Raw genomic sequence first — 12,374 nt, forward strand, 5'->3', positions numbered from 1 at the left:
CTCTGTCAAGAGATCCATGGATCTCAGCGAACTTCTGTAATAGTACATGAAGTCCCAAAGTGTATCTACTAAGGACTCCTTATGGCTCTGCTAACTCACTCAGGCCATCTCTGGCAGGCCTTAGCATGAGCCACTTTTGCTGTTCACTGCTTTTGCTGTTCATTGACCTCTCTCTTTTGCAGTCTGGGAGAAGGGACAAACTTCTCAACTTGAAACTCCTCTCTGCTGGTTGGTCCCTCGTGTTCTGGTTTTAATAATGAAGCAACATTCTTCTCCACAAACTCTCACACACTGAACACTGTTTCAAAATTGGCTCATTTGCATTTCTCATGGAACTTTCTGTGGTACACTCTGCTCAGTAGAGGACATCTGCCTGTGGGATTTTGTCACCAGGAGGTCACTTCCAACATTACTGCATAGCTCGGTATGCATGGGTGCAGAGATAACTGCCACAGGGAGTGACACACGCACACACACACACACATCACATCTACAATCACATCCTAGGTGAATCTTTACACGCCCACTGGCAGAGAACATATAAAGGTGTGCTCAAAGTAGAAATGTGCCCAGTGTCCCTCTGATAGTATCCAGGTTGCTGCTGGGCTTGAAGCTTCAACACTCAGAAACACTAGAACACTGAGTGCTTTTTATTATCAGTGGGCTTGAGTCCTCTGAGAAGTTCTGCTTACTCTGTGAGCATTAATTTCCCAGGGACGTTTTGCATTTTCATAGGATGCTGGGGTGAGATTCGAATAATAGATGCTTCTGTTTCACTCTTGAAGCTCCAGGCTTCCCATAGCCTATTTGCAAGTGAAATTCTACCCTTTGTTTGCACACTGGAGTGCATAAGGACTTTTGCTTGTGAGGCTATAATGTACTTTGAACGGATTCCCCTGTACTCTACTCCCCTCCCCCCTTCCGGCTCATCCCTTTCTTCTCTCAGACAGATTGTCTTCAAGCTTCATGTCATACGTGCAGTCATGATTTTTATGTACTCATATAAAACCAGGGAGCCACGAGTTAGAGAAAGCATGTGGTTTTTCTTGTCTTTCCGGGCCTAGCTCAGTTTGCTAATGCAATTATCTCTACTTTTATAATTTTCCAGTAAACAACATAATTTCATTCTTCATGACTGAAAAAAAAATTCCAGATGTCTCCATTTTAAGTTCTGTCACATCTCACAAAGACCAAAGGTTTCCGACAAAAAGGAAACTACAAAGAACACATTCCCAAAGCCAGAAGTCAATCGCAGTCAAGTATAGATTATCATTAGATTTTTTTTTTCAGTATCTATATATGTCATTAGGTCTTGAGTAAACTAATTGATTGAATGTGAAATCATCTCCAAGCCAAATAACATATTGGAATCGTACTTGACAAGGAAGTCAAACGACCTCTTTCACTGTTAAAATGTTGTTTCTAGCAGCAGCATCTTGGCACTGAACCCTTCAGACTCCCAAGGGCCAATGTCTTCATGCTACCGTGTGGTGTTAGTCTACCGGCAGCTTCAAACTAGGGGGAAAGATTTACTTTATGGTACAAGCCACATACTGCAACTTGGGTTTTCCCTGGACAAATGAGTACTGAACACTCATCTCTCTCATGGTAGGCCTTCCTTCTAAACTTTCCTCATGTGAAGCGTGTTGACACATGGAGGCTGTTTGGCAGTTCATATCTAGGCTGGGCCTTTGTTCCTTTTTGGAAGAGCAGTCTGCACAGAGTGAGGGGCACCTGGGACAGAGGAGTGTCTATGAATTGAAGTTGGATGGTCAAGTATGTCTTATAGAGAAAAGTTACTACCTTAAGGGTGGGCCATTCCTTTCCATCCTATATTCATAGTTTTCCTTTTAGCCTAAGCCTTGGCTTTCATCAATTTTTCTCCTAGTTTTTAATTCTTAAGTTCAATTTGGCTTTGAATTTTTATTGAATATATTACATATGTTGAATATATATATATATATATATAGTCCTGACTGTCCTGGAACTCACTCTGTAGATCAGGCTAGCCTTGAACTCAGAGATCCACATGCCTCTGCTCCCAAATGCTGGGACTAAAGGTGTGTACCACTACTACCTGGTTTCTTCTAGATAGTTTTAATATCTTGTTCAGATCATGATTCTGTGAAGTAAGGTATGAATCACACTGAACAGGCTGATCAAACCATTGCTGGTGTCTTCCTGAAAGTCTTAAGAAGGATGCCACCAATACTTTCCTCTGGGTCACTGATGCTGGCAATGAAAAGCACAGCACATTGTATTGGTTTGGCTGGTGGATAAATCTCTGAGTTTAAGGACAGACTGGTGTGTAGAGTGAGTTCCAGGACAGCCAAGGACACACAGTGAAACCCTGTCTAAAAAAGGAGGAAGAGGAGGAGGAGGAAGCAGTTCTGGCTTTGATTCCCAGCATCACATAAAACCAAGCGATGTAGCCCATGCCTTTAATTTCAGCACTTGAGAGATGAAAACAGAAGGATTAGAAATTCGAGGTCATCCTTGGCAACACTGGATTTTGGAAACCAAGCTGAGCTACAACAGACCTTGTCATGAGAAGAAGAAAAGGGAGGATATGGGGGGCGGGGGGAGGGGAAGAGGATGGAAGCTAGGGATTCCAAATGGATGCACTGAGCCAGAAGGAGGGACGGTCATAAAGAGTGATCAGCACAGTCAATTAAGGAATTATTTACTAATTCAGTAAGTATTAGTCATTAAGTCATCCTATATTTACTGAGTATATATTAATTCCAGACACTATAGCAAATGCTAAGAATACAGCAGTAGAGCCCTCATAAGCTTGCATGCATTGGAATGAAAGAAGACAAATTACACACACACACACACACACACACACACACACATTCTGCTCTGAAAGGGTTTTAATGAAAACAGCAACAACCAAGGTTTAAAAGCTGATGAGTCTGTGGTGGTGTAAGGACTGTGGTTTTAGACAGCTCAGTTAAGGAGGGTCTGACAAACAGAGCCACCCTGTGATAAAACTCTCACAGGAGGTGACAAAGGAGGACTTGGGTCATACAGGTGGTAGGACACAGGGTGGCTTCCTAGAAAAAGACAACCTGAAATCAGAAAGACCCCTGCTGTGTTCCAGGGTCAGTGCCTGACCCAGAGATGGGTATGGAGACCCAGCAGCAGATGACGGAGAAAACTCTTTGCCTTTGTAGAGCTTGATGTCTACTGAGAGAGGGCACAGCTAACGTGAGGAAGAAGCCCACACCGGACAGAGAGAAATCTCAGGCAGTAAAGCATCACTGCTCAAGCATGAGAGCCATGTAAAGGGACAGGCTTGCTCCTATGTGTTTATAATCCCAGCACTAGGAAGGTAGTGACAGATGGATCACTAGGGTTTCCTGGCCAGGTAGCCTTGCCTCATCTGTCCACTCCAGGATAGTGAGAAGCATTGTCTCAAAATAGAAGATGCATGACTCTGGAGGAGTGACACTTGACATTGATCTCTGAGCTCTGTATGCATGTACACACATACACACATGTACCTGTATATGCATGTACACACACACACACAATTTACTCAAGTTTAAAAGGATCATACAAATGACAGTAAGTTTATGAGTTATAGAAAGGCATGCTTGTGTTCATGTGATCAGATGCTGGCTACACACTGTGAGGAGAACTGAGAAGGGTCCAAGAACAGTTTCCTGCTCTCACCTGACATCACCCGATGCTTTACACTTGACTTTGCACTGTCAATAATCCTAACAGACTTGGCCAGCCACTCAGAGAGCTTTATGGCAATCTGCTCCCTGGCATGCCTTCTAGAAGCATGTTGGTTTGGAAAATTAAAGCCAACTGTACCGTATGTTCTAGCCCTGCACAGAAAAGCCGACGAGAGCTACTTGGAAGCTTCTGTCCAGTATCCCCAGAGCTGTGCCCCAGAGTCCCTGAAGCAAGAGCCAAAGTGAGAGTTGGGGTGAAATCTACTTGTGTAGCCAAGTCTACCCTGGGCCCCATTCCAGCTGTTTTGTGTATGTTTTATTGTTGTTGTTGTTGTGTTGAGACAGTTTCTCTGCATAGCCCTGGCTATCCTGGAACTCAGAGATCTGCCAACCTCTGAGTCCCAAGGACCAACTGGGATTAAAGGCATGTGCCGTCGTCACTCTTGGCAATTCCAGTGAGTATGATTGACATTTGGCCTTAAGGTCGTTATTTCTCTCGCTAACCTGATCTGTTTGAGGGGATAGTGACGGCAACTCTACAGCTTTCTGAAGATTAAGCAAGATCACACACATAAAGAAAGATTCGTACGGAAGGGGATGAGACCATTTGCCTGGCAGAAACTATGATTTATACACTTTTTGTCTTAAAAAGGTATTAAAGTGGCCCATGCAACACTGGAGCTAGGTACACAAATAAACAGGCAGGAGCTTGTGTAGACCTGATGAGCCAGTTTAGTCCAATTATCTAAGCTACATACTTAGAGAAACTGCTGGGAGCCTTGAGGAGGGACATAGCAGAAAGGAAAAACTCAGCCAGCTCCCCAGTGTAGACTTCCCCACCTCGTCCCATGGGGAAGAAGTCAGACTGATGATGTAATGCAGAGACTAAAGCCTCAAATGTAGAAGAAAGGTTCTCCAAAGTTGGATTCCAAAGCTGTGTGTGTGTGGGGGGGGGGGTCTTTATGAACCAGCAAATAAATGATTAGCCTGGGCACACATGCCTGCCATCCGTCAAGAAGGAAATCGTAGCATCAGCAACACCCACACAGCAAACAGAACCCTAATCATCTTTTACTGGCCCATAGATCACAGGAGGAGCAGACATAGCTTCCAAGCCCCAGGGACTGCAAAGTAAGTCACGCACAAGCATAGGTCGTTCTCCTTCAGCTCAGCTGGTTTAAGACAGCTATGCCAGAACTTCCCCCAATCCAGAGTCCCCGGCTGGGAGAAGGAAGTCACCCCAGGCTGGCACTCCCATACTCATGGAGGGAAGCGGATATCTTACAGCTACTTCACTGTTTCTTGTGCACCAAACAAAATCCTGCACAGACTAAACAAGAAGCAAGATGATATTTCCAAAGGGCAACAGAGATTAGAAATAGTCAGGAAAGCCAAAGCTTATTGTGGTCTGATCAGAAAAAGCAATGAAACCCACACAGCATTCAAATGTTGAAGCCAGGAAGCCACAGACTTACTTCCCAGGTTTTGGAGTCTTTCAGCAGGCCACTGACCCTCTGCTTCTTATTACTAACCAGAGTACAATGCATAATTTGTGTGGTGCTATATGACCTAGATTGTAGCATGCATGACTTGCTACTATCCTTATGAAAACGCCATGAACAAGGTTATTAAAATCCTTCTTTTAAAGTTGAGGTCACAGAGCCTCGGTGGGGGGAGAAATATACACATTTACCCCAGGACTTACACAAAATGGACTCCAGGCCACGGCACTGAGCCCTTGATTCTGACATCAAGGTTTTCCATGTGTTCCACAGAGTCAAACTCTTAATGCCACAGTGGTATCCAGCTCCTGTGGGGAGCAGAACCAAGTGGCGTTGGTAGGGGACCATATGAAAGAGGTAGGACAGCCAAACAGTCCTGACCAGTGGAGTGGGCACAAGCACAGAACTCAAAGGGACAGAGGGAGCAGCATCAGATTAGAAACTCCTGAGAAGCTGAGGTAACTTCTACAGGCAAGCATGCTCTTGCCAGAGGGAAGATGGAAGGCTCCTCCCTAGCCCAGCAGAGAATGAAGTTGGACAGTGTCATTTGAAAAATCTCCTCACACAGGTTGAAGCAGCCTGTCAAACTCTGCCTCTGGGATAGTCTGAGCTTTGTTTGCTTCTATTCCAAGTAAACAACTGAAGGAAGACATTTTAATCAAAATATTTCAATGGAGGCTTTTGCTGCCTTCTGTTTTCTCACACACTAAGATTCTCATAAGCTGCTTTACTACTTAATGAGTGTGTAGGATATGGAAGAGCTCTGTCTTTACGGTCAAGGCATGTGTGGGCACTTCTGCTGATTAGGTTTCACTGCCATGAGTTCTGAAACACAGGTAAGCCCACGAGAGCAGGGACGTCTGTCTGGACCTCTCATGCATCCTATGTGCCTGGTGCATATTGGAAGTCTGCTCAATAGCTGATCTATGATGGTGGTAGAAAGGTTTTTCATTTCTCTCTCTCTCTCTCTCTCTCTCTCTCTCTCTCTCTCTCTCTCTCTCTCTCTCTCTCTCTCTCTCTTCCCCCCCTTCCCCCCCCCCCCCTGTGTCTCCATGTGAGAGAAAGATGGTGTGATATGCACATATGTCCGGAGGAGTCCGGAGTCCGGAGTCCGGAGGAGTTTTCAGGAACTTCCTCTCTATTGCTACCTATTTTTTTTTAAAACAGGATCTCCAACTCCCCAGTTTGTCTAGGCTCAGCAAGCATCAGAGAGCCACTTGTCTCTTCCCATGAGATGTTGCCTTTTGTCAGCATTTTACACTGCTTTTTGTGTGCTTAGAGGTTAAATTAAAAATAGATTCAATTATTATAAATTACATTGATAGCATTGGCCAGGAAATAGCAAACATATCTATCTCCCTTCCCTTGGAAATGGTATCTGCAGCTAAGACAGCACCGACTTCCTTCTTTTGCAAAAGCATGCAGGTTTCAAAGCCACTACACGGTTGATCATATGACAGACAAAATAAATGACCTGCAAAGGGCACTGACTACGTAGACAGTGGTTTGCAGTGAGGACCAACATCTTCACACACACAAAGGGCATAAAGGGCCACCTCTGTGACTCTTCTGTAAGGAAGTCTATTGTGTTTTGATTCCTTCAACTACATCCCTATTTTAACTTCATTTAAATACTTGTGAAATCCCCTTTTATGCAAACTAAGGGAAAACTGCAATCAGTTTTGTCCTCAAGTTTATGGGAAGCTACTGACCATTGCAGAAAGCCACCATTAACGGTACTCACAGTATACTGATAAAACAGAATCTGCCCCAGTCTACTTATGAAACTGTGGCCTTTACTCCAATCACACACAAACTTTCAGCTGTCCTTAGTGTGGGGGTTGGTCTTTATCATCAACTTGGCACAACCTGCAGTCACCAGGAAAGTCACCAGAAAAGAGGGAACCTTAACTGAGAGATTGCTCATTTCAGATTGACCCACGGTAATGGGTCTGTAAGAGATTGTCCTGATTAATGATGGATATGAGAGGGCCAAGCCCACTGTGGGCACCATCTCTAGACAAGTAGCCCTGAGCTGCATAAGAAACCTCAACGAGCATGGGCCAGAGAACAAACTGGAAAGTCATATGAAAAGACTATTTCCATAAGCTAATGACAGTGTTGAGCTGTCACCAGAGGCTATTGTAGCTTCTGTCGTGTCTAGCACAGGCTATCACGTGCTTGTGATGCAAGCACATCTTTCACATGGCTAGGACTATGAGAGTACAGCTCACACCATTATGTACAAGGCCTAATGCTTGATAATGATGATCAATGCTGTGCTCTTGGCTTACATATTTACTTCCTCTAGAGCTTGCTATTATTCTAGAGTATACTCATATGTATGTGTGTGTGTGTGTGGTGTGTATAATGTATGGATATTTGTATGTGTACATACATACATGTATACATAAATACATGCATACATACTCGTATATATGTACATATGTGAATATATATGTATGTATAGATATATACATACATACATACATACATACACACATGCTAACTGTAGAACAGCTTCAGGCAGGTCCTTCAGGATGAATTCTCCAAGATGAAATTGTTATGACAAAAGATGACAGCTCTATGCATGTCATTGCCCTGAAATCCTCTCAGCATGACAAGGTGTGGAGGTAGAGATGGGATACACTGATGTGGACAACCCTGACTCTCAAGGCTAAATTGAGTATAATTTTAGGTTATTATCATTGCTTCTTTGTTTTGTTTTTGAGATAGTGACTCCTACGTGCCTCTGGCTGGACTGAAGCTTACAATGTAGCCCAAGGCTGGCTCTGAACTTGCTGTAATTCTTCCACTGGAATAAACAGGTATGCACTACCACATTTGGCTGTTTTTAAACTAAGAAGATTAATAATAATAATAATGGTAGTAGTAGTAATCAAATAGCAAAGCATTGTAGAATAAGGATAGAAGTAAATAAAATATTTTTTATAGCTCTGTAACATGTTTGGAACTTAAGCTAAGTGTTAATGGTACACGCAAACACTTAAAATCTTTTCAAGTTTATAAAGTAAAATAGTAAAAGTTAATTTTTGTGAATTTATTATTAAAGAAAGAAGAAAAAATGAGACAAGGTCTTAATGTAACCTGGCTGTCCTGGAATTCACTGTGTAGACCAGGCTGGCCTTGAACTCACAGAGATTTGCATTATGCCACCATAATCATCAAGAACATTTAAATTAAGTGTGTGGTGTATACAAAGTCTGTAGCTGTTCCATACTGATTACCTGGGCCTTCACAGTCATTACTCACCTTTCACTCACTTCAAGCAACTTCAAGGCCTGTAAGCCTGCCACAGCTTATATCATATAGGCATGCATGTATACAGCATGCCTATATCATATACGCATGCACGTGGTGGGCTGCACCAACTGTGTTTGTGTAAGGATTTGTAGGGGTTATATAGGAAGGAATCACCCACAATGCATTCCCCCCTTCCCTCTCTCCCTCTCTGCTTTGTTTATTTTAATTAGTTTATGTATGTGTGTGCATGTGTGTATTTGTGAACATGTGTGTGCGGGAGCGAAGGGCCACAAGACAATGTTAGAAGTCATCTTCTGAAATGCTATCCACCTCCTTTGACACAGTGTGTCTTATTGTTGGGACAGGAGATGTCCTTACCATCAAGGTTCCCTTTTAGGGGTTGTGGGAGAGGGAAGAAGATGAGGAGAAGGAAGGTTAGAAATCAAAAAAAGGTGGGAGGGAGGGAGAGAGGAAAGAAGGGAGGAAGAGAGGGAGGAAGAAAGGAAAGGAAGGAGGGAGGGAGAGAGGGAAGGAGGGAGGAAGAGAGGGAGAGTTTAGAAAGGGAGGGAAGGAAAGAGTGATGTATTAATAATAATAATATATTGCGGATATACCCATACAGCACGCCAAGCCAAGGCAGTTCCATGTGAGAGAGATTTATTGTGAGGGAAAGACAAAAGGGGCAGCAGGGCAAGTGGAAGAGGAGAGAAGAGGTGGGGGGAGGGGGAGTGATCTCCTAATTTTTATGGAAAGTGATGTAACATAAGTAAGAGTGGGAGGTGAGCCAAGTGGGTTCTGGGATATGAGGGTCGTTGGCTTGGAAATGCGGTCATGGGTCACATTGTTATCGCCTAGGTTTGGAATATCCTGGTGCTAGCAAGGAGGGAGGGAGGGAGAAAAGGGAAAAGAGGAAGGGAGGGAGAGAGAATTAAACTATGGCATCATGGCATTGTGCTCTGCAATTAGCCTGCTCAAGCACCTAAATAATCAAGAGAACTCGTGCAGCTGAGCCATGGTGAGCTGAGAACCCACAGAAGTGGGACCTCACAGCAACACCGTGTATTTCTATATCCAGAGCTGCCTTGCTTCATCCAGATAGATACTCAAGCATTTTGAGTAATTGACCTGGAACTTAGCCTGAATATTCTAGCCATCACGAACTCCACTGGTTATCCACAACAGAGCTAAAAATAAATGCACTCATGTGCGCCTCATGAAGAGAACAAACTGCCTCACATTCCCCACATTGAGAAACCCAAGGGTAGATTGATTTTCCCTAACTTTTGGCTAAGTTTCCAGAAATGTTGTGGAAAGTGGTTCTAAACTCTGTAAGTCCTTGATTCCATCATCCCCCACCCCCACCCCAACCCCCCAATCCCTGCGCAGAGACAGGGTTTCTCTGTGTAACTCTGGCTCTCCTGGAACTCTCTGTAAACCATCAGGCTGGCCTCAAACTTGTAGAAATATGCCTGTCTTTGCCTCCTGAGTGCTGGGATTAAAGGAATGTGCCACCACCACCCCGCTTATTTTATTTTATATATGTAATATATACCTATATGGGAAATGAATATATAATATACCTAATATATTATATATTAAGTATATACATAATCTATAATATATTCTTTCCTAATTAAATTTGTAGCATATATTCTTTTTCCATTCAGACATGTAATGACCACAGTATTCAGAAGACTGAAAGATGATAAAATGTAGTCACACATGACTGATGGTTTTCTCCTTTAGTATTTCCAGACTCTCACCAGGTGGGCTATGATATTCTTTGGTAAACGACATGCTATCCAAAACTGTTTCATGTTTTCTCAGTCAAGAAGGCTTTTATTAGAAAGTAATTATAAATATCCATTAATAGCATCTGGGAGGTAACATTCCTCATTCATTATAGCAGTTCCACCTTCACTGAAAATGGACTGTTAAATATAGATTATACCTCAGTTTCAAGAAGACAGAGAACACAAAATGAACTGGGAGCTAAAAATGGACCCATATTTTTAGGGTCAACAAGGTGTGTGCTACACGTGTTGACGGCAGCGCAGGCACACTTTGGGTCCACACATCTGCCCCTTTCTACTGCACCCACACACATTTGCTATAGAGGAAGGAGGGCAGAGGGGACCTGGAGAGCAGTCACACAAATAGGGTCCCAGCGAGTACAGGCAGGGATCGTTTGCACACCTGCCTTTCCTGGAATTGTTTGGGTTCCTTGTTTTCTCAGGTTCACATGCAGTTTCCCTGGATCCTAGAAACACCTACCCGGTGTCAACTGTATCAGCTCTGGGATGGTCTCTCAGAGGCCATTTCACAGTGATGAATGTGACAGGGCTCATGTGGGTCGCTGAGTCTGCACCTATTTTACGTGCACCTGCAGTCTCCAGAAGGTGAATTTAAAACCCTGTTAGAACACTCTAGAAGTTCTGGCTTACACTCAGATTTGAGCTCTGATTTTTTTTTTAAGAGAAGGAAGATTGCCTTTCTCCTCGTTGGGCGTCTGAAGGCAAGATGGGTCACCAGCAGCTCTACTGGAGTCACCCACGGAAGTTCGGCCAGGGTTCCCGCTCTTGCCGCGTCTGCTCCAACCGCCACGGTCTGATCCGCAAATACGGGCTGAACATGTGCCGCCAGTGCTTCCGGCAGTACGCGAAGGACATAGGCTTCATTAAGTTGGACTAAGCGGCCTTGATTCGACTGACTACCAAGTGGAACGAATCATGCTAGTCTTTGTGCACAAAGAATAAAAATGTGAAGAACTTAAAAAAAAAAAAAAAGAGAGAAGGAAGATTAAAACCCTTCTTAATGGCCACTGTACATCACCCTGTGCTGGACTTCAGGGACACACACACAAACATCACTGTCATTACAGAAGGAAGTGGGTGACTTTTCTCAGAAAACACAATCTTTTACAGCAGTGGTTCTCAGCCTTCTTAAGGCTGCACCCCTTTAATACAGTTCTTCATGTTGTGGTGACACCCCTCCCCCGACCATAAAATTATTTTTGTTGCTACTTCATGACTGTAATTTTGCTACTGTTATGAATCATAATGTAGATATGTGATAGGCAGGATATCCGATATGTGACCCCTGTGAAAAGGTCATTTGAGAAAAGGTCATTTGACCCCCAACGGGGTTGAGAACCACTGTTCTACAGTATTCTGTGTTGGATAGACAATACTTTATAGTCTGAAATCCTAAATTGCATCAAGAAATGTAAGGGGTGAGACATGGCTCACCAGCAGTGCTTGCCTGTCAACAAGGATCTGTATTTGATCCCCAGAACTGAAAAACAGAAATGAACAGGAAATTCAATTTTTAAGTCAATGAGAAATCATTGATTTAGCTACTCACAAAAAGAAGTTTACATATACATAATTATGATGTAATAAAGTATAGATTAGTAGATTCACACTTATTTTGCGAAGGCGTGCTGGTTAGTTTTAACTGTCAACTTTATACAAATATATATATATATGTGTGTGTGGATGGGAGTGTTTGTGTGAATTCCAGAGTGCATGCGCAAGGATTCATCAACTTCCCCTATGAGCCATCCCCTTCACCTATGTTTGTATTTGTAAGACAATATTTCGCTCTGTAGCCTAGGCTGGCCTCAAACTTACAGCAAACCTCTTGTCTCAGCCTCGAAAGCTCTAACATTATAGGCATAAGCCACCACACCCAGTTGCATTAGCTTTATTGTTTAAAAAAACGCATTACTGAAGTACAATGTACATGGGACAGGCTGCAAATACCCCAAGTGTACAATTTAACCAGAGGCAGGATCACTGCAATGAAACCAGCTCAAGAATGAAGATAATGACCACACATCCACCATCCACTGCCCCAAGTTTCCTCTATCTCTTTTCCTCCTCCCTCTATGCTCATCCTAAAACATCTTCTATTTTCC

The 12,374-nt window shown here is 43.3% G+C and overlaps 1 protein-coding gene across 1 annotated transcript; it reads left to right on the top strand.

Moving 5' to 3' along the window:
• The first annotated feature begins 10,949 nt into the window (after positions 1–10,949).
• LOC110303960 (small ribosomal subunit protein uS14) lies at positions 10,950–11,156 on the top strand. The gene has a single exon (XM_021175203.3). It carries the CDS (start codon positions 10,976–10,978, stop codon positions 11,144–11,146), a length of 171 nt encoding a protein of 56 aa, XP_021030862.1. The 5' UTR covers positions 10,950–10,975; the 3' UTR covers positions 11,147–11,156.
• The last annotated feature ends 1,218 nt before the right edge of the window (positions 11,157–12,374 follow it).

This window comes from Mus caroli, unplaced genomic scaffold (assembly GCF_978045245.1).
Source record: "Mus caroli unplaced genomic scaffold, Mus_caroli_1 scaffold_9, whole genome shotgun sequence".
NCBI classification, from domain to species: domain Eukaryota; kingdom Metazoa; phylum Chordata; class Mammalia; order Rodentia; family Muridae; genus Mus; species Mus caroli.

Coding starts and splice junctions, on each gene's coding strand:
- LOC110303960 (XM_021175203.3), top strand. CDS start 10,976: ATGGGTCACCAGCAGCTCTACTGGAGTCACCCACGGAAGTTCGGCCAG.